Source organism: Bactrocera dorsalis, chromosome 3, assembly GCF_023373825.1.
Source record: "Bactrocera dorsalis isolate Fly_Bdor chromosome 3, ASM2337382v1, whole genome shotgun sequence".
In the NCBI taxonomy this organism is placed as follows: Eukaryota; Metazoa; Arthropoda; class Insecta; order Diptera; family Tephritidae; genus Bactrocera; species Bactrocera dorsalis.
The window spans coordinates 13,499,306-13,517,465 of NC_064305.1; the positions used below are offsets into that span (position 1 = coordinate 13,499,306).

Below are 18,160 nucleotides of genomic sequence, written 5' to 3' on the forward strand. Positions count from 1 at the left end.
ATCAAATCCAATTTCGTCACAAATGCAGCGGATAGCAGCTTCATCTCTAGCTGCCATGCGGAAGAAAGTCAATGACTGATATCATACCCTGCAAGAAAATTAGTGAAGTTAGAAAAATACTAAGCGGTATATGCAATTAGAGCAAATTGCCGGCCGAGCTTTTCAAATACGACGGCGAAGAACTGATCAGGATCATGCATCAGCTCCTTTGTAAAATACGGTCGGACGAAAGCATGCAAAACGATTGGAATTTCAGTTTGCTCTGTCCAATCCACAAAGAGAGAGCCTACAATCTACGCCAAGTACTGTGAGATAAGCCTCCTCAACATCGCAATTAAGGTTCTATCGATTGTATTATGTGAAAGATTAAAGCCCACCGTCAACAAATTGATTGGACCCTACCAGTGTGGCTTTAAGTCTGACAAATTAACAACAGGCCAGTCAAATATCGGAAAAGACCCGTGAATAGAGGATCGACACACATCCCTTCTTCATCGATTTCAAAGCTAAGACAAGACGAAATATCTCCTGTCATCAAACAAACAATCGTCGCACTGGCGACTTGGCTGGCACATCGCTGTTGACAGCCAAAACTTCGAAGTCGTAGATAATTTCGCCCATCTTGGAATCAGTATTAACACCAACAATGTCAGCCTCGAAATTCAACGCAGAATAACATTTGCCAATATATGCTACTTCGGACTGAGTAGTCAATCGGGAAATAAAGTTTTTTTCCCGAAGAACCAAAACTCACTCATTATTCCCGTTCAGCAGGGGCATGGACGATCTGATGAGTCAGCATTATGGGTTTTCGAGAGAAAGGTTCTGCGGAAGATTTATAGTCCTTAAGACCTTTACGATAAGAGTCACTGGCTACGCTGGCTAGGTCATGTCGATCGAATGGATGAAAGCACACCAGCTCTGAGAGTATAGACAGTTTTTGTGACTTTATTATTTTTCGAAAGCGAAGTTTCGTTAAATTCGACAAACTATTGAAAGTAACGGTGGTTTTTTGAAACATGTGGTTTTTGTTCGGGGACGATCGTTTTTACAACTCTTACTTGATTTATACTGTGTTTGCAAGCTCGTTTGAATGATTTTGATGGATATTTTGGGTACGAAACGCGTTCTTGCTCGACTCCTCCCGATAAAGATAATAAATACCATCGATCATCGAATTTTCTTCGAACAGGGCTGCCTCTTTTTCAACTCACCTTTCCCTAGTGGGTGGCTTTTACCTTGCAACGCGCATTGTCAAGTGTGAATTGAAATGCACAGACACTTGTACCTTCGGGCATGTACTTGTAGGTACGTTTATATTTGCTGATGATAAATCCGCGCGCATAAAATTGTTGATCCACTTAAACGCCTATTTCTCAGTTTAGCCGCCTGCCTGGCTGCCGCAAGCCAACAAAGACAAGAATTGGATAATCACGCTAATATTTACACAAATTGCACAGAAGCTACACGAGATTTCGGAGATAGAATTAGTTTGAAGAGGCACGAGTGCTCGATGTACTCGCTTGTGTGGACAGGAGAAGAACTGTTGGCGGCAGCGCGCAGAGACGGAAGACGCACAATTAATAAAAATACGAATTTAAATAATTAGCAACTAAACTTAGTGAGTGTGGTGGTTGTTGTGTGGAAATGTGATAATAATACGTTGAATATATTTATTTGCGGTTAAGACTACATACGACTTGGCTGCATTTAAAAGTGGAACGCAGCGTTGACAACTGACTCAGTGTGAAGGTAGACTGTGAAGTGTCGTGTAAGATTTGAACTGTTTTTTTTAGTTTATAAATTAATATTATCAAAAAAATATTACAAAAAAAAAAATATTATATATTAAAAAAATATATTAAAAAAAGTATTTAAAAAAAAATATTTAAAAAAATACTATAAAAAAAATATTTAAAAAAAAAATTTTGCAAAAAAAAATTGCAAAAAAAATCAAAAAAAAAAAAATATTCCAAAAAAAATTTTCAAAAAATATTACAAAAAAAATCAAAAAAAATTGATTCAACAATTTCATCGAAAATGTCCGCCGAAGAGGAGCTGCTCAAACTGCAACCGCGTAATTTAGAAAGCGGCGCGTCAGCTGATGCAAAAAAACCAACGCTAGATGAGCTTACAACTGGTGGCAAGCCCAAGGAGCAATGGGGCAAAGAAATTGAATTTCTTTTCTCCTGCATTTCATTGTCTGTGGGTTTGGGCAATATTTGGCGTTTCCCCTATATCGCTTTTCAAAATGGCGGCGGCGCTTTTGTCATACCATATTTGATTGTTTTGCTCATCATTGGCCGACCAGTGTATTACTTGGAGATCATTTTGGGTCAATTTTCGGGAAGCGGCTGTATCAAGGCGTTCAATATAGCGCCAATTATGAAGGGTGAGTTTGAGCGAGAAGCATTCATTTATTAGAAATATGTGAGTATATAGCAGGGTTAGTTAAAATTTCGTCAATATTGAGTAAGGGAACGTTGCGAAATATTTTAAACAAGTAAAAAAGATAATAAAATAAAAATATATAACAGATAAACGTAATCTGCTTGTAAAGGTACGAAAATAGATTATAAATGATTTACTTTATCACTATTAAAGGGTGTTTTTTAAGGCATGTGATTTTAAAGAAGAAATAAAACGCATTAATTAAATGTTGTGGTTGAGACTTTAGCTTTATTATAAAAATAAGAGTTCGTGATCAAATTGAAAGGTGAATTTTGTCTATTTCATCTTTATCAAAGTAATCTCCTCCCGCTACAATACATTTATGCCAACGAATTTTCCAGCCATCTTAGCACTTGGAAAAATCCTCCGTTGTGATAGCCATCAAAAAATTCTTCGATTCAGCTTTTTTACCATCAATTGAGTCAAAACGGTGTCCTCGGAGTGGTCTTGCTGAATAGCCGGAAGTTACACGAAGGTAAATCAGGCCAATGCTTAGGCAGCTCTCGCGCCACGATGTGATGTGAGTTGAAAGTCATGAAGCGACTTCGCGAGCAACTGGCTGTCAGCTGGCACTATATAAGTAAAGCAGGCAGCGTGTCTGCGGCGACTCACGCGCCACGATGTGATCTGAGTTGAAAGTCATGAAGTCATGAAGATGGCCAGTGCTTAAGCAACTCTCGCGCCACGATGTGATGTGAGTTAAAAGTCATGAAGCGACTTTGCGGAAAACTGGCTGTCAGCTGGTACTATATAAGTAAAGCAAGCACTGTGCCTGGCCAGTGCTTAGGCGACTGTCGCGCCATGATGTGTTGAGATTTAAAAGTCATGAAGCGACTTCGCGGGAAACTGGCTGTTAGTATGTAGCGAGGAAAACCCAAGAAAATTCTGCTTTGTTCGCAATTTCTCACCAATTATCAGTACCAATAAAACAACTGTTTTCAAGTAAACTTTTTTTTCTCACCTTAAGGTATCGCTGCTGGCCAAGTTCTCGCAACTGGCGCCTCGATCACTTACTACTCCAGCATAATGGCGTTGACTTTACGCTTTCTAATTGCCTCCTTCTCCACGGTGCTACCTTGGAGTTACTGTCGCGAAGAGTGGGGCGACAGCTGCCTCAATGAAACGGCGTTAACTGCGTTTAACAATACTCAAATCACCGTCTCGAAAATGTCGTCAGCTGAATTGTATTTTCAGTAAGTCAAGAATACTCAGAAACTTTTTTAAATTTTTGAATAAAATTGAAATTTGTTGAACTCTTTCAGGAAGGAAATATTACATGAACAAGATGACATTTTCCATGGACTTGGCATGCCTAATTGGGAGCTGGTGGGCTGCTTGGCGGTGGCATGGTTTATTATTGGTGGTGTGTTGATAAGAGGTAAGTGGTTGAAACAGTGGCTGTTATACGGGGTGAGGGGGAGTTGGTTGGCCTACTCTGATTGTGTTAGTGGAAGGCATGGTTTTAGCATACTGTCCCGCGTGGTGTAAGTACAATTGGGTGACAATAACGTCCAGCAAAAACAGTCGTAGTCGAGCTGGCGAAAAGAGTGGTAAGACCAGAATTGACTGTCGGAAAGGTTTACTATATATTTGGACTGGCGGGGAATCATCTGTTATGCGCTACTTCCCTACAGCCGAACTCTTGATTCGGAATTGGACTGTCAACAATTCGACGATCTGAAGAAAGCAATAGAAGTACCCAGCTTCAGCCAATAACATTGGAAGGAATTGTGTTCTACCAGAGCAACGCCTAACGCTCTGGAAGCTAGAGTGGATGGATCTTATGCATCCACCTTATAGTCACACCTGGCATCAAGTGATTACCAGCTGTTCCTGTCTATGGCGACTGATTACGCTGGTAAACAGTTCATCTCAATAAGAGCTTATTAGAACCAACATTCTCAGTTTTTTACCAATAGGGACGAGCATGCCATTATAAAATTACCTTCAAAAGGGCAACAAGTTATCGACTAAAACGTCGAGTTTATAACCTAAGACCAATCTTACTCAAAGATAATCGATTTTTTAGAATATAAATAAGTATTCTTCTTCCTAATGCCAAATTTCCTCTTTTGAAGGCGTCAAAAGTTCCGGAAAAGCTGCCTACTTTCTGGGTATTTTCCCATACGTGGTGTTGTTGGTACTGCTGTTACGTGCTGTTACACTACCCGGCGCCATGGATGGCATCATTTATTTTTTCAAGCCACAGTGGTCGGAGCTGCTAAATCCGCTGGTAATTATTATCGTTTCTTTACATTTCTTAGGTTAATTTCATTTAGTTGCGTATACGCCATGGAGATACTGAGAATATGATGATTTCAATGGAAAATGGTAGACTAACGGTTAGGTTAGGTTCGATGGTGGACCCAGAGCTCTACTAGCTGCAATCTTTTGTGAAACCATAGAAATATGACTAATGTTTCCACTCGGTAAAGCGCATTGCGGCCTATTGAGATTTGGCGTTGAATTACAGTTCCCAATAGAACTCATGTATCCGATCTTGTAAGTCGGTAAGCGCCTTGCGGCCTATACAGATTTGCTTAGCCGTTGAATTATTATGCCCACCAGTTCAATGGGATATCTGAAAGTATGAGCTATCAAGAGTTTAAGCCTTGATCTCGTAAACACGAGACAGATAAGAAGGTGCACAGTATGGAAGATCAAAAAGGAAGTCTTCAGATGTTTCCACCTCTTCTTATTCCATACAGCTGGCATACAGTATGATTCTTAACCTCACAGCGTCGGAGCCGATATAGCAATGAACTGTTAGAATCCCCCAACAACTACAGAGAGTATAGTTTTTAATTGCAAAGAGCTCTTTGAATCTCTAACAATCGATATTGGACTAAAAGGACCTTGCAACAGCGCGTAAACTGATGGTAACCCAGCGCTGGTTAAGCTCCCGAGGTGCCCAGTTCTTCAGTAGTAGAACTCTTGAAGAGTGTGGAGCGCCGACCCGTTCCCATTCTATTGACAGCGCGGCTAGTGTACCTTTTCTTTCCAACCGCTCAGTTTTACAGTTACTTGTGATTCCGCTGTGTCTTGCAACCCATTCAAGTCTTACCAGAAAGTGATTCCATGCCATTATTAACGATGTTAGATATTCCTTAACCTGTCTTAAACGCACTAATAGTGAGCTAATATCGCCGTCGCGCTCGCGGAGTGGATAATCACTTCTCTTTAGTGGCAGCAGCCTCGGCTTGGAAAACACTACAATAGTCAGGAAGTCTTAAACTGAAGTTGATACAGAGTTCCTGAAGCTATATCCTTTAACTAACCTTGATCCCAAACTTTGACTCATCCGTAAAGTAGCTTACTCCCCGTAAACTAACGGTATTAGTTGATGTTCCCACTTGCATAGTCTCAGACTCTGGATCCATGATACATGGCGACTTGCTAATCCGAAGTAAATTAGTTCTGCCGTCCAAATCTTATTTCATTAACTGCAATCAACTTTTAAAATTTTTTTTACTTCCGTAGGTCTGGTATGCCGCGGTCACACAAGTTTTCTTCTCATTGGCCATCTGCTTCGGCACCTTGATCACTTACGCTTCGTACAACAACTTCTCACGCAACGTCTACAAGTAAGTATGCCGCAGCGCAAAGCCTATAAACTTATGGCACTGACCTGATCTGTTTAGCTAATATTAACACACTTATATATCCACACGCAGAGATATTGTGATCATCACCACGATGGATTCTTGCTCCTCCATCATCGCCGGCTGCATCACATTTGGCATACTCGGCAATTTGGCCTTCAAAACCGGCGCTGCCGATGTGGCTAGCGTGGTTAAGGGTGGCGCCGGCTTGGCCTTCATCTCCTACCCCGATGCCATAGCGAAATTCGAATTCATTCCACAGGTACGTATCGATGTGCTGCAGCGCCCAAATGGCGCCCTAAAACAAAACTACCTAAAAGGCATTCGCGGTTCTTTTCTTCCTCATGCTATTCGTCTTAGGTATCGGCAGCACGGTCGGCATGGGCTCTTGCATTGTACGTGTGATACGTGATCGTTGGGTACGTGCGCCGAACTGGGCGCTGGCGCTGAGCCTGGCTGTGCTGGGTTTCGCCGTGAGCATTGTCTATATGACACCGGGTGGACAGTTTGTGTTGAATTTGGTGGATTTCTATGGTGTATCATTTACGGCGCTAATTTTGGCGATCGGCGAACTATTGGCCGTCGGTTGGGTGTATGGTAAATAAACTGAGCTTTGGAATGCAGTACCAAAATAATTTGCTTTTATTTTGTTGATTTTGCAGGCGTGAAGCGTTTCTGTGCCGACATTGAATTCATGATTGGCTTGAAAACCGGCATTTACTGGCGCATCTGCTGGGGTCTCATAACACCGGGCCTAATGCTGGCTGTGCTCATTTATACGCTAATCGATTTGAAGCCATTGACATACAAAAATGTCGACTATCCACACATTGCGCACGGTGAGTGTAAAATATGAATATTGGTTGTACAAAAAGTAAGCTCTTTGTACCTGGTAGAGGGTATCATAGACAAACTGTACTTATGTGAGTCGATTTACTCTTTATTTGACAAGATATCTTCATAAAATTTGGCATATATTATTGCCAAAGGCAACGCTACAAACTACGAATAAATTGTTCAGATCGGACAACTATAGCATATAGCCCCCACATAAACTAACCTCTCAAAATTAAGATCTTGTATGGAAAACGTTTTTATTTGACAAGATATCTCAACGAAATTTGGCTGAGACTATTATCCAAGGTACCGTTACAATCTCCGTACAAATTGTTCAGATCGGACCACTTTACAATATAGCTGCCATACAAACTGAGCGATCAAATTCAAGTCCTTATATGGAGAACTTTTTTATTTGACAATATATCTACACGAAATTTGGCAATTGTTGAAGATAACCGTACAATCTCCGAATAAATTTTTCAGATCGGAATACTAAAGCATATAGCTGCCATACAAACTGAGCGATCAAATTCAAGTCCCTATATGAAAAACTTTTTTATTTGAAAATATATCTACACAAAATTTGACATAGATCATTGTCAAAGGCAACGCTACAAACTCTCAAACAAATTATTTAAATCAGACCATAATAGCATATAGCTCCCATATAAACTAACCTTCAAAATTTAGTTTTTGTATGGAAAACTTTTTTATTTGCCAAGATATCGGCACGAAATTTGGCATATATTATTATCCAAGGTACCGTTACAATCTCTGTACAAATTGTTCAGATCGGACAACTATAGCATATAGCCCCCACATAAACTAACCTCTCAAAATTAAGATCTTGTATGGAAAACTTTTTTATTTGACAAGATATCTACACGAAAGTTAGCAGAAATTATTGTCAAAGATAACGTTACATTCTCAGAGCAAATTTTTCATATCGGACCACCGCATCACATAGCTGTCATACAAACTGACCAATCAAAATGAAGTTCTTTTATTAAAACTTTTTTGTTGACGAAGCTCTGAAATGTATTATAGCCTCATTGCAGCCGAAGTAAAAATAGATTTTCTTGTTTATGCGCATTTTCATTGCAGTCTTCGGCTGGTGTTTGTGCGCCCTTGGTCTTTTGCAAATACCGGGTTGGGCTCTATACAGCATCTGCAAGCAGTCAAAATCCGCTAGTTTGCTTAACGTGAGTTCTAATGAACACCTGTTTATATACAAAAATTTTATTGTTATTGTATTTATTAAATTATTTCAGAAATTAAAGGCCGCCGCTGCACCTGCAAATGCTTGGGGTCCAGTGGAGCAAACTAAGCACGAAGAATATGTGAATCAACGCCGCAAGTTTGAACTGCAAGCAAAGCAGCGGACCTTACAAAGCGCTTATGATAATTTGTTTGGCTAGATTAACTTTTTTGTGTGAAAATTTTGTGTAAAAATTTTATTTCTTTATCAATTATTGTATGATTTTATTTAAAATAAGTTAAAGTCTTGGATAAATGGCTTAACTGTTAAATTTAACTTAGAATGTATGTATGTGTGTTTGTTATTCACAATTCGCCTTGCAGCAAATAAATACATATGCATGTACGTATAAAGAAAGCAGTTGTCCATGTGTGTATGTATGTTAGTGTGTTTTCTTAAATCAAAAAAACTTAAAATACGTCAAAAATTATATTATATAAAATGTTCATGAGCTCACAGTCAATATATATATTTATAACTTTTTATAATTTGTGCATAAATGCAAATCTGCTTCGTACTGTCGTGCGGCGTTTAATTGCTATGCAGCGCATTCGATTTTGTTTGCTCCGCGATCGCTGTTTCCGACGTGTATATGCGTCTCGTTACCAAATAATCACGCAGTGTTTTGAAAAATGTGAATTGATTTGTAAGCGTTGCAAAGCTCATTGACAGCAGAAAGTGCCACTCGACAGCATAATATATCACTAATATGCCGGCCAAGACTACGACGGCTTGTACACCGGTCAGTATCAAATATATGATGGCTGGATTGCGGAATAGTTTCTAAAAGAGTGCAATAAAAACAATAATAAATTTGAAATATTAAAACAAAGATAACAAGTAATTGCTGTAAATATACTCTATACTCACATAAAATCTAGAATGACTAGAATTTCCCGGTAGCGCAACCGTTACGGGACCATTAGCACTAAATAACTCGCCCTTACATTTCACAACACTATCCTGAGTCCATACGGTGTTTGCTTTCCATACAGTGGTCGTCCCACTGGATGATGTGCTACTGCCACTACTGCTGCCATTGCTGGAACTAGAGTTACCACTATTGCCACCAATTGCACGCAACTCCATACGCGACCAATAACCCAAATGCAGTGATGCGCGATGTAAAATATCGCTATATTTCGCTGGAAAACCGAAAGCACACGCCATTGTGAGGCAACTTAACCAGATGTATAAAGCATTTTGATACGCCCACAATACATTGTAATACATGGAGACAGCAAATAGACATGGCACAACACCGGCGTAGTAGGCATTTAATAAAGATGTAAACACAATTTGTTTGAAGCGTATATTAAAGTCATTTTTTAGCACAACGATTTCTTCGCGTATTGTGTCAGGGCTGGTGGAACAGCAATGCATGGGCATGCCGTTAAAGTAGGTGCCTTCCACTTCATATGAACTGCGCAGAAAGGACTCAATTTGGAAGCCGAAAATTAGTAGGTAGATGACGAGACTGTGTGCACGATATAAAATTCCAAATTTAATAAACAATAACAAATACTAAATTGAATAACTTACGGATAGACTAGCAAGAAGACAGGCATAAATGATTGTTTTACATAGATTTTATACACACAAAATCCGAGTAGTGATAGAAGAAAGCTGCTAAAGCTGTACTTAATGATCTTTTTATAGATGCGACGGTGTTCACTACTCAAGTTCTGTAACAATTCTTGTCCGCGTATTAACAGGCAGTACACAAACCGTCTGGACATTAGTAGCACTATAAACGCTACCAAGTACGGTTCTATGAGGTATACGTTCTGCAATATTAAGATAATTATATTATTACATAGTTCCGATTATTTAAGCGATATTGTGTACTCACAACTGTACGTGTCGTATTAGAGTCCGGCACCCACCACATTGTGCGATAAAGGTTTATAAATTGCATGGCCGCTGCAAACGTAATAAAAAGGAACATTATAAGTTCATTGATGAGCTCCGAACTGCCAGGGAAATCTGGAAACGGTATATGCTTCGGCATGGGTGCTCCATCGGCATTGTTGTATACAACGGCGCTGTTATTCTTATCTCTTGTAAGTTGTCCGGTATTACCATCATTTTGTACTTCTGCACTCACACCCATTCTTTATATGATAATTTTCTTTTTGAAACAAACTTTTGATGATTTCTTGACTTTTTATTTCATTTTCTGTAGATTAAAATAACCGATCAGATGTTGTCAATCCGTAATTGCAATACAATTTTAAGTAAATAAACAAAGGCGAATTCAGAATTCGCTGTTAAAATAAATGATTGTCAAATTATATTGAGAGCGCCATCTGTGAACGTATTTTATATAACACACAGCTGAGAAAGCAATAAAGGAAATATATATATACATATATACGTATTCGTATTTAAAATACAATTATTTTAAATCCGTTTCCTCTGGTTTACTTACACATACTTTCGAGAACCGAATATGCATTATTTTCAAGCTCAACAGCATTTTTCAAAAACACTAAAATACCACTAACAAATGCGTAAAAATATTTTTTCAAGTAAACAACTTTATTTCTTACTGTCACTAAATTGCCATGAAGTGCCCTGACTATGATCTTGTATAGTAATTCCATGTTGACTCAAGCAATTACGCAAATCGTCACAAATTCCAAATAATTCTTTGTTCTTCCCCGCCACCGCACGTTCACGTATTAAATGCCTTGATTGCAACAAATCTTCTACAAAAGCGTCCAAATTGAAATTCGCACTTAATACCTGCGCTTTTGATGTTTCTAAAGAACTGAATCCTAAAATATGTAGGTGTTGTCGTATAAAATTATCAACAGCTGCTATAGCATCCACACAACTGCTTGCAGTTAAATTATGTTCAATTTCGCTAACTCCTCCATTAATTTGCCGACTCACTGCGTTTGATTGTTCCAGCAGTACACCCACACTACTTGCTGTATCGAAATCATCCTTATAGCAAGCATCTATTTCTTGTTGTGCACGTTGTAAGCCACTGAGCACCTCACTTGCGTCCACATGAGCAACACGCTTTTTACCACTTAAATACGCATTACAATCAGCCTTAAACGTTCTTAAACGTTTCAGCGTATTCCTGGACGTTTGCATTATTGCATCACTATAGTCTACAGCGTTACGATAGTTGGACAGCGCACAAGCCATGCGAAACTCGTCAGCTGTATAACGTTCCAACATGGCACCGACGGATATGGTATTTTTCAGTGATTTTGACATTTTTAATGGCTGGCCTTTAATATGCAACTGACCGGTGTGAAGCCAATAATTCACCCATTGATTTGTGTTGTGGTAGGCGCAACTTTGGGCTTCCTCGTTTTCATGATGTGGAAATCGTAAATCCAAACCGCCAGCATGGAAGTCCAAGCGTTGACCAAAAACCATACTGGCTAAGGTGCTGCATTCAATATGCCAACCAGGACGTCCAGCGCCCCAAGGTGACGGCCATGCTGGTTCATTTTCAGTTTTTTGCGCTTTCCACAGTGCAAAATCAGCTGCCGCATTTTTACCAGTTGTGGACTCATCTGGCTCTACCTGCATGTTCACTTTTTGTAATTTGCCATAATTTTCACATTTGTTCACTGAAAAATAAACGCTACCATCACTATCTTTGTAAGCGCTACCCTTTTCTATAATAAGCTTTATGAATTCGATTATTCGTGGTATATGCTCAGTTACACGAAGCTTTATATTTGGCTCTTGTATGTTAAGTTGTGCCAGATCTGACCAGAACTCGTTTTCGTAGAACCGTGATAACTCACGCCAATCTCTACCACTTTCTTTGCTTCTGTGTATTATTTTATCATCAATATCCGTTATGTTCAAAGCTGTTACTAGATTCACATTAAAATGCTGGCGCAGTATACGTTGTATGATGTCTAGCTTAACGTAGCAACTAACATGACCAATGTGTGTAGAATCGTAAACGGTCGGACCACATGTATACCAGGTCGCATATGTGTTGTTGGGCAGTATCAACGGAACTTTTTCGCGTGTTATACAATTATATATTTGTATACCGGTATCCCTGCCGCTTATGGGCTTCTCCCAATGTTGCTTGCTGGTGAAACGTTGAATTTGGAATGGCCAAAATCGGAGAGGCTTCAGGAAACTATAAATACAGAATCGTAACTAGGCTTGTTCAAATACAGTTTTTTACACTAACCTGCTACGTGACATTGTTCGTAATAAATATTATTTTTATTTAATAAATGCCGGTGTTTTGTTATCAGTTCCTTGTTCCTTATAAAACAAACAGCTGTTCGGAGGCGGGATGCTTACAGTTGCCATTAAGTAAAAGAAAATATCTAAATTATAAACAGAAATGCCGGTATTTATTAAAACAAAAAGGATGTTGAAAAATTATCTTGAAAAAACAAAAACAAGATAGATTTTAGTTTTGCATTCAAACATATTTTTTTAGTTGCTTCTGATGAGTTGAAATCCAATATAATATAAATTTATGTACAAGCATATATTCTTTTGCTTCATATCACTTCAAAAATCCACTATCATTATGGCATCTCCCAAAACAGAATCAGCTGTTTTGTTATGAATTCGTTGCATTTGCGAAATTTGTGTAGCTCAAAGAAGTTTAATCACAACTACTCCTTATTTGTGTTAAATAATTGTTCATATTTATTTCACACCTTCAAAGTTTCCACATAAAAACCTGCAGCAAGATGATGCGCTATGAGGGAGATGAAAAATTGGCGGATACCACTGCCTGTGCTGGTGTTAGAGCGGATCTGAAAATGTGTCTGCTAGAAAGTGATTGCTGTCGTATTGTGAGTGCCATTGGTTCAGTTACAAAAAAATAAGAATTATACAATTTTTGTTTCTAGGATAATCACACACCGCGTGAGTGTCTCAAAGCAAACAATGTGCCCGAGGAATGTCAAGTGCTGAGGAACCTCTTCTTCGAGTGCAAACGTTCAATTGTAAGTGCTACACATTGTGGCCTTTAAATATGTATTTTTTTAATGTTTGATTCATTTATAGCTTGATAATAGACAACGATTCCGAGGACGAAAGGGTTATTGATTGATACTAATACTTCAAATATTCAATGTTGTTACGACTTCAATAAGTTTTTACTGTATTATACTTTTATTTCATAATTCAAATAAAAATATACATTAAATATTAACTTATATTGTACATACACGTATTACATTAAATGCTAAACTGATGTGCAACTTAGTTACGTCTCCGCCGTACGCGTGATATACGCCAAGCATTGGGCTCTTCGTATTTATTGTACAATGGCTCGAGACGTTGGTTCTTCTTGAATTTACTCAACTTCGTTGGATCGGAGAAGCGGAAAAATGATGGTGCAAATTCCACCAACCATTTCGGATCGATGGTCGTTACTTCGCGCATATATTCTTTGGTGGTTTGCACGAGCTCGTGGTAAACGACCCACTCGGGCTGGCGATTGAATAGCGCGCTTGAGGGATGTATGTAGACAACCTGTGAATCCACTAGAGTACGATAACCTTCTTGTGGATCCTTTTTGGATGCATTACGGAAGAAACCCGAGCAGATGGCTTTTTGTATGCGCACAGAATTTTTGCCTGCCGAAACAACATCCAGTTTATGACGATCCATTATGCCGAGCAATTGTTTGCGCACATCTTGCGACCGTTTGAGCGTACGTATTTGTACGAAATTTTCGTAACACCAAGCATTTGAGAATTTATTATTTTTCCAACTGTTGTAGACCGCAAGTAGCGTTAGATGATCGCCTTCGGGTTGATTGAATTTCGCCTTCTTTTGATCGGCCAAGGCTTGCTTGTCTTTCGGACGATAGAACACATTCTGTACACTCAACATGGACACGATTGTGAGCACTTCATCGGAGCATTGCAATGCCACCGACATAATGAGCATTTTCGATAGATTTGGTTCCAATGGGAATTCGGCCATACGTCGGCCCAAACGTGTCAGCAAACCTTCATCGTCCAGCGCGGATAATGAATGTAAGTTTTCTAAAGCCATAACTAACGATTCGACTGGTGGTGCGTCCATGAAATCGAAATGTAGCAGATCATTAATACCCATTGTCTTCAGTTGCAACACGGTCATGGCCAAATTCGTGCGCTGTATTTCTGGTACTGGCGTGGGCAACATTTCGTCACGATATGCGCGCTCTGTGTATAAGCGATAACATTTGCCAGGACCTGTGCGTCCAGCACGACCGGCGCGCTGTTTGGCTGCCGCTTGCGAAATCGGTGTGACCACCAGCGAGTCCATGCCCGTTTTCGAGTTGTATACCTTTTGTTTGACAAAACCCGGATCGACCACATAGAAGATGCCATCAATTGTTAGTGAGGTTTCCGCAATATTTGTGGCAATGACGACTTTGCGACTGCCCGCTGGTGCCGGGTCGAAAATACGCGTTTGCATTTCGGATGGCAACGCTGAATACACGGGCAGTATGATCAATTCGGGCACATCGGGTCCCAAACTTTTCATGCGTTCGTAAAGTATTTCGCAAGCGGTGTCAATCTCCTCCTGACCCGTTAGGAAGAGCAATATGTCGCCTGGTGGTTCGCGCAAATGTATTTGCATTACCGTTATCAGTGAAGCGTCCAAATAGTCAGTTTCCGGTTCTTTGGTGTACAACACTTCCACGGGGAATGTACGACCCGGTATAGTGAAAATAGGCGCTTCAAAGAAGTACTGCGAGAATTTTACAGCATCTAGCGTAGCGGAAGTGACGATCAGCTTGAGTTCGGGTCGCTTCTGGACGGCACCTTTTAAGAGACCGAAGAGTACGTCAGTGTGTATTGTACGTTCGTGCGCTTCATCCAACATGATAACGGAATAGGATTTCAAATCAGCCTCCATCAGACATTCGCGCAATAACATACCTGTTGAAGGAGTATTAGAAAAATTTTGACATAATTCAATGCGTAACATACCGTCTGTCATGTATTTGATCACCGTTTCGGGACTAGTGCAATCCTCGAAACGTATAGTGTAGCCCACTTCTTGCCCGAGACGGCAACCGAACTCTTCTGCCACACGTTTTGCCACAGACATGGCCGCCACACGACGCGGCTGGGTGCAACCAATTTTGCCACGAGCTGTGAAGCCACTTTCTGCCAAGTACTGCGTAATTTGTGTCGTCTTGCCGGAGCCTGTCTCGCCGATGACAATCAGTATCTGATTATCGGAGACAGCTTTGATGAGGTCATCGCGCAGCTTGTAAATGGGTAGCGATTGACGTTGTTCCAGCAAGGACATGTCTGTCTTTTTACCAAAGGACGATTTTTTGCCGCCAATAACGTGTTTTTTCCACTCGGGCACTTCGATGGTGGCGCCGGAACCAATGCCGCGTGTATTTGTCATAGCGCGAGACTCATCTTCATCGGGCAGGGGATCAATCCAGTTGCGACTCATGTTGGTTGGAGCGACGGCGTCTTGCTCGCGTTGTAACATTTTCTGTTCTCGACGTTCCTTTGATAATGCGGACTGCATCATGGCAGCTTGTGCCAGTGAACCATCGGGATTCTTAACAATGCGCACGGGTGAGAGATCGTGCAATGCGCGTCCATGGCCGGAAAGGAATGGTGGTTCCTCTTCCACAATTTCTATTTCAATGTCAGCCTCGTCGTCCTCCTCCTTTTGTATGAGACCAGTTTCCTCGTCAAAATCAGGCATTTCACTGCGATCAATGACACCGGAGCTGATCATCTGTTTAATTTCCCAACGTTCAGGACTGGATATGCGCGTGACGCGTTTACGCGAATCACTTTCATCGTTGTCCATGCTACCGCCCTTTGTAAATGAGGTGCTAGAAGTTAGTAAACCGTCATAACCCTTATTATATAAACCACTTACTTGTAAATTTAGCAACGAAGTACCGCTGTACGGCCTGTCAGGATTACGATCCCTCATCTCATCTTCCGGCGCTACATGCGATAACGGATTCAAATCCCTACCAGTCGCTTGATCTACCTCTTTCATAGAAAGCGATACCTTCTGTCCTGCGATAGACATCACCTTCACTTTCACATTTGCATTGCGCTGCACGACTTCCGTTACATCCGTTACACGACCCTCGGAACGAAGTTGTGATATATGCACCAATCCCTCCCAACGTTTACGCAAACCAAAAAGCTGCACAAAACAGCCGAACGGTACAATATTCGCTACTTTGCCGGCATAAATTTTGCCCGCCTCTGGATCATCAGGAAGTGTTGCTGGTGGTGGCATTTTCTCATTTCGTCCATGACGTTCCTCGGAGTTGGAACGTGAACGCTTACGTCTGCTACGTTCATTACGGTCTCTAGAACGGGACCTTCTTCTGTCGCTACGCTCATTGCGCTCACGGGACCTTGAGCGCCGGTGACGATCGTGCGAACGTGATCGACGCCTGCTACTGCTACTAGTGCTATGACCATGCGAACGTGAGCGTGAACGACGTCTACGTTCACTACGGTAGTTTTCACGTTCACGTTCTCTGTCCCGTTCATGCATCCGTCCACGATCACGCGATTTACTGCGGGAACGTCGACGTTTGTCATTTTTACGCCGCTCACTTGGTGAATATGAACGTGATCGCCTATCTCGGCTTCTGTCGCGACGACTACTGCGTTCATGTCGGCTAATGTGTTCTTTTGATCGTGAACGAGAACGGGAATGACGATCAAGCTTTTTCTTCTTTTCTGATTTTACTTTAACATCTTCATATTTCTTATGTGCACTTGGTGCTAGTGCTTCCAATTTGTCTATAGCGTCTTCAATATCCCTCTTACTAGGCTTTTCGTCACTTTTTCTACGTTTACTAGGAGCTAACGCTTCTAACTCTGCCATCATGTCATCGACATCGTCTTTATTTATTTTATCCTCATTTTTGCGTTGACTTGGTGCCAGTGCCTCCAATTCTGCCATTGTGTCGTCGATATCATTTTTTTTATTTTGCTTACGTTTACTTGGTGCAAGTGCTTCTAGCTCATCCATAACGTCGTCTAAGTCATCATCTTTTTGGGACTTGCTCCCTTTGTTCTTATTGTTATCTTTCTCACTTTCTGAGTCGGATCCGCTAGACGCACTATCGTTAGCACTTTCTCCACCACTGCTATACGTTTTACTAAACTTATCATTTGGCAATGCCAAGCCGGGAAACATACGCGTCAATTGATCTGCTTTTGCAGTTTTAAAGCTGCCACCGCCTTCTAATTCTTCAGTGTCTCTTCCCGGCTTCATTAAATTGATAATGCGCTGGAGATTCGTCACAAATGAATCTGGAAATTCGGCACCATTTTCATGCAGTGCTTTGCGAAATGAATCGAATGTAGGATTTTTATGCTCCAAATCGATTATAAACTCCGCCAAATCTTTGTCATTTAGCCCCAAGTGATTTTCCAGCTCGGTGCAAATTTTTGAGACCAACGACAAGTATTCCAATCGCCGTAACTCCTCCATGTTGTATTTATGTAGAATGCAACGTTTTTCGATATTTAAATTTCACATAAAAATTATTTTTGCAACTAACATAAAAATGTGAGAAAATTATTAAAAGTGCTCGTAAACGTAAACTAGACACAGTGTTGACAATCAGCTGTTGTAGAAAACAGTGTTGCAAACGTTCGAAGCGCAGTGTTGTGCAGCAGTCGATTTAATAGTTGTGAAAATGGAGCGGAACGCATGGATTGTGGAACGTGTATTTGCATGTATAATTAAAATATGCAAAAATTCAATTATTTAAAATCAGAAAATAAATATTAATTATAATAATATTGTTATAAAGTGTAAATTCACCAAATTGTAGTTATTTATTTTTCACGATTAACAAAAGTATACTTTATGAAAAAATATATAAATATATACATATTTTATAAAAATATTAAAAAATATAAGTTTGTATTAATTTTAGATATAAACCAGTATTTTTTAAACATAAAATTGTATATTTACATATACATATATGTTTGCTTTGCCCAAACCGGAAAGAATATTTCAAAATGTAATTTTTATTCCAAGA

At 40.1% G+C, this 18,160-nt stretch overlaps 5 protein-coding genes across 6 annotated transcripts; 2 read left to right on the forward strand and 3 right to left on the reverse strand.

The window, feature by feature from the left end:
* The first annotated feature begins 1,968 nt into the window (after positions 1 to 1,968).
* On the forward strand, positions 1,969 to 8,500 carry LOC105225091 (sodium-dependent nutrient amino acid transporter 1). 2 transcript variants are annotated; one of them, XM_049453920.1, is made up of 10 exons: positions 1,970 to 2,392; positions 3,419 to 3,644; positions 3,714 to 3,829; positions 4,530 to 4,684; positions 5,932 to 6,035; positions 6,126 to 6,315; positions 6,374 to 6,650; positions 6,716 to 6,892; positions 7,998 to 8,095; positions 8,165 to 8,500. In XM_049453920.1, exons 1-10 carry the CDS (start codon positions 2,041 to 2,043, stop codon positions 8,309 to 8,311), a joined length of 1,842 nt encoding a protein of 613 aa, XP_049309877.1. In that variant the 5' UTR covers positions 1,970 to 2,040; the 3' UTR covers positions 8,312 to 8,500. The 2 variants fall into 2 exon arrangements, 1 of the variants encoding a protein (XP_049309877.1); XR_007422432.1 differs by lacking the exons at positions 7,998 to 8,095; positions 8,165 to 8,500 and having other exon boundaries at positions 1,969 to 2,392; positions 6,414 to 6,650; positions 6,716 to 6,885.
* On the reverse strand, positions 8,343 to 10,395 carry LOC105225071 (transmembrane protein 39A). The gene is made up of 4 exons (XM_011203399.4): positions 10,004 to 10,395; positions 9,694 to 9,938; positions 9,022 to 9,628; positions 8,343 to 8,934 (listed from the first exon to the last, which is right to left on the reverse strand). The coding sequence occupies exons 1-4, from the start codon at positions 10,262 to 10,264 to the stop codon at positions 8,683 to 8,685; spliced, it is 1,365 nt and encodes a 454-aa protein (XP_011201701.2). The 5' UTR covers positions 10,265 to 10,395; the 3' UTR covers positions 8,343 to 8,682.
* Positions 10,396 to 10,671: 276 nt separating this feature from the next.
* LOC105225072 (probable cysteine--tRNA ligase, mitochondrial) lies at positions 10,672 to 12,473 on the reverse strand. Its single transcript, XM_011203400.4, has 2 exons — positions 12,332 to 12,473; positions 10,672 to 12,277 (listed from the first exon to the last, which is right to left on the reverse strand). The coding sequence occupies exons 1-2, from the start codon at positions 12,343 to 12,345 to the stop codon at positions 10,693 to 10,695; spliced, it is 1,599 nt and encodes a 532-aa protein (XP_011201702.2). The 5' UTR covers positions 12,346 to 12,473; the 3' UTR covers positions 10,672 to 10,692.
* Positions 12,474 to 12,713: 240 nt separating this feature from the next.
* Positions 12,714 to 13,326, forward strand: LOC105225074 (cytochrome c oxidase assembly factor 5). The gene is made up of 3 exons (XM_011203402.4): positions 12,714 to 12,953; positions 13,011 to 13,106; positions 13,168 to 13,326. Exons 1-3 carry the CDS (start codon positions 12,849 to 12,851, stop codon positions 13,207 to 13,209), a joined length of 243 nt encoding a protein of 80 aa, XP_011201704.2. The 5' UTR covers positions 12,714 to 12,848; the 3' UTR covers positions 13,210 to 13,326.
* On the reverse strand, positions 13,253 to 17,722 carry LOC105225073 (ATP-dependent RNA helicase DHX8). Its single transcript, XM_011203401.4, has 3 exons — positions 16,015 to 17,722; positions 15,093 to 15,951; positions 13,253 to 15,041 (listed from the first exon to the last, which is right to left on the reverse strand). The coding sequence occupies exons 1-3, from the start codon at positions 17,599 to 17,601 to the stop codon at positions 13,366 to 13,368; spliced, it is 4,122 nt and encodes a 1,373-aa protein (XP_011201703.2). The 5' UTR covers positions 17,602 to 17,722; the 3' UTR covers positions 13,253 to 13,365.
* Positions 17,723 to 18,160: the final 438 nt, after the last annotated feature.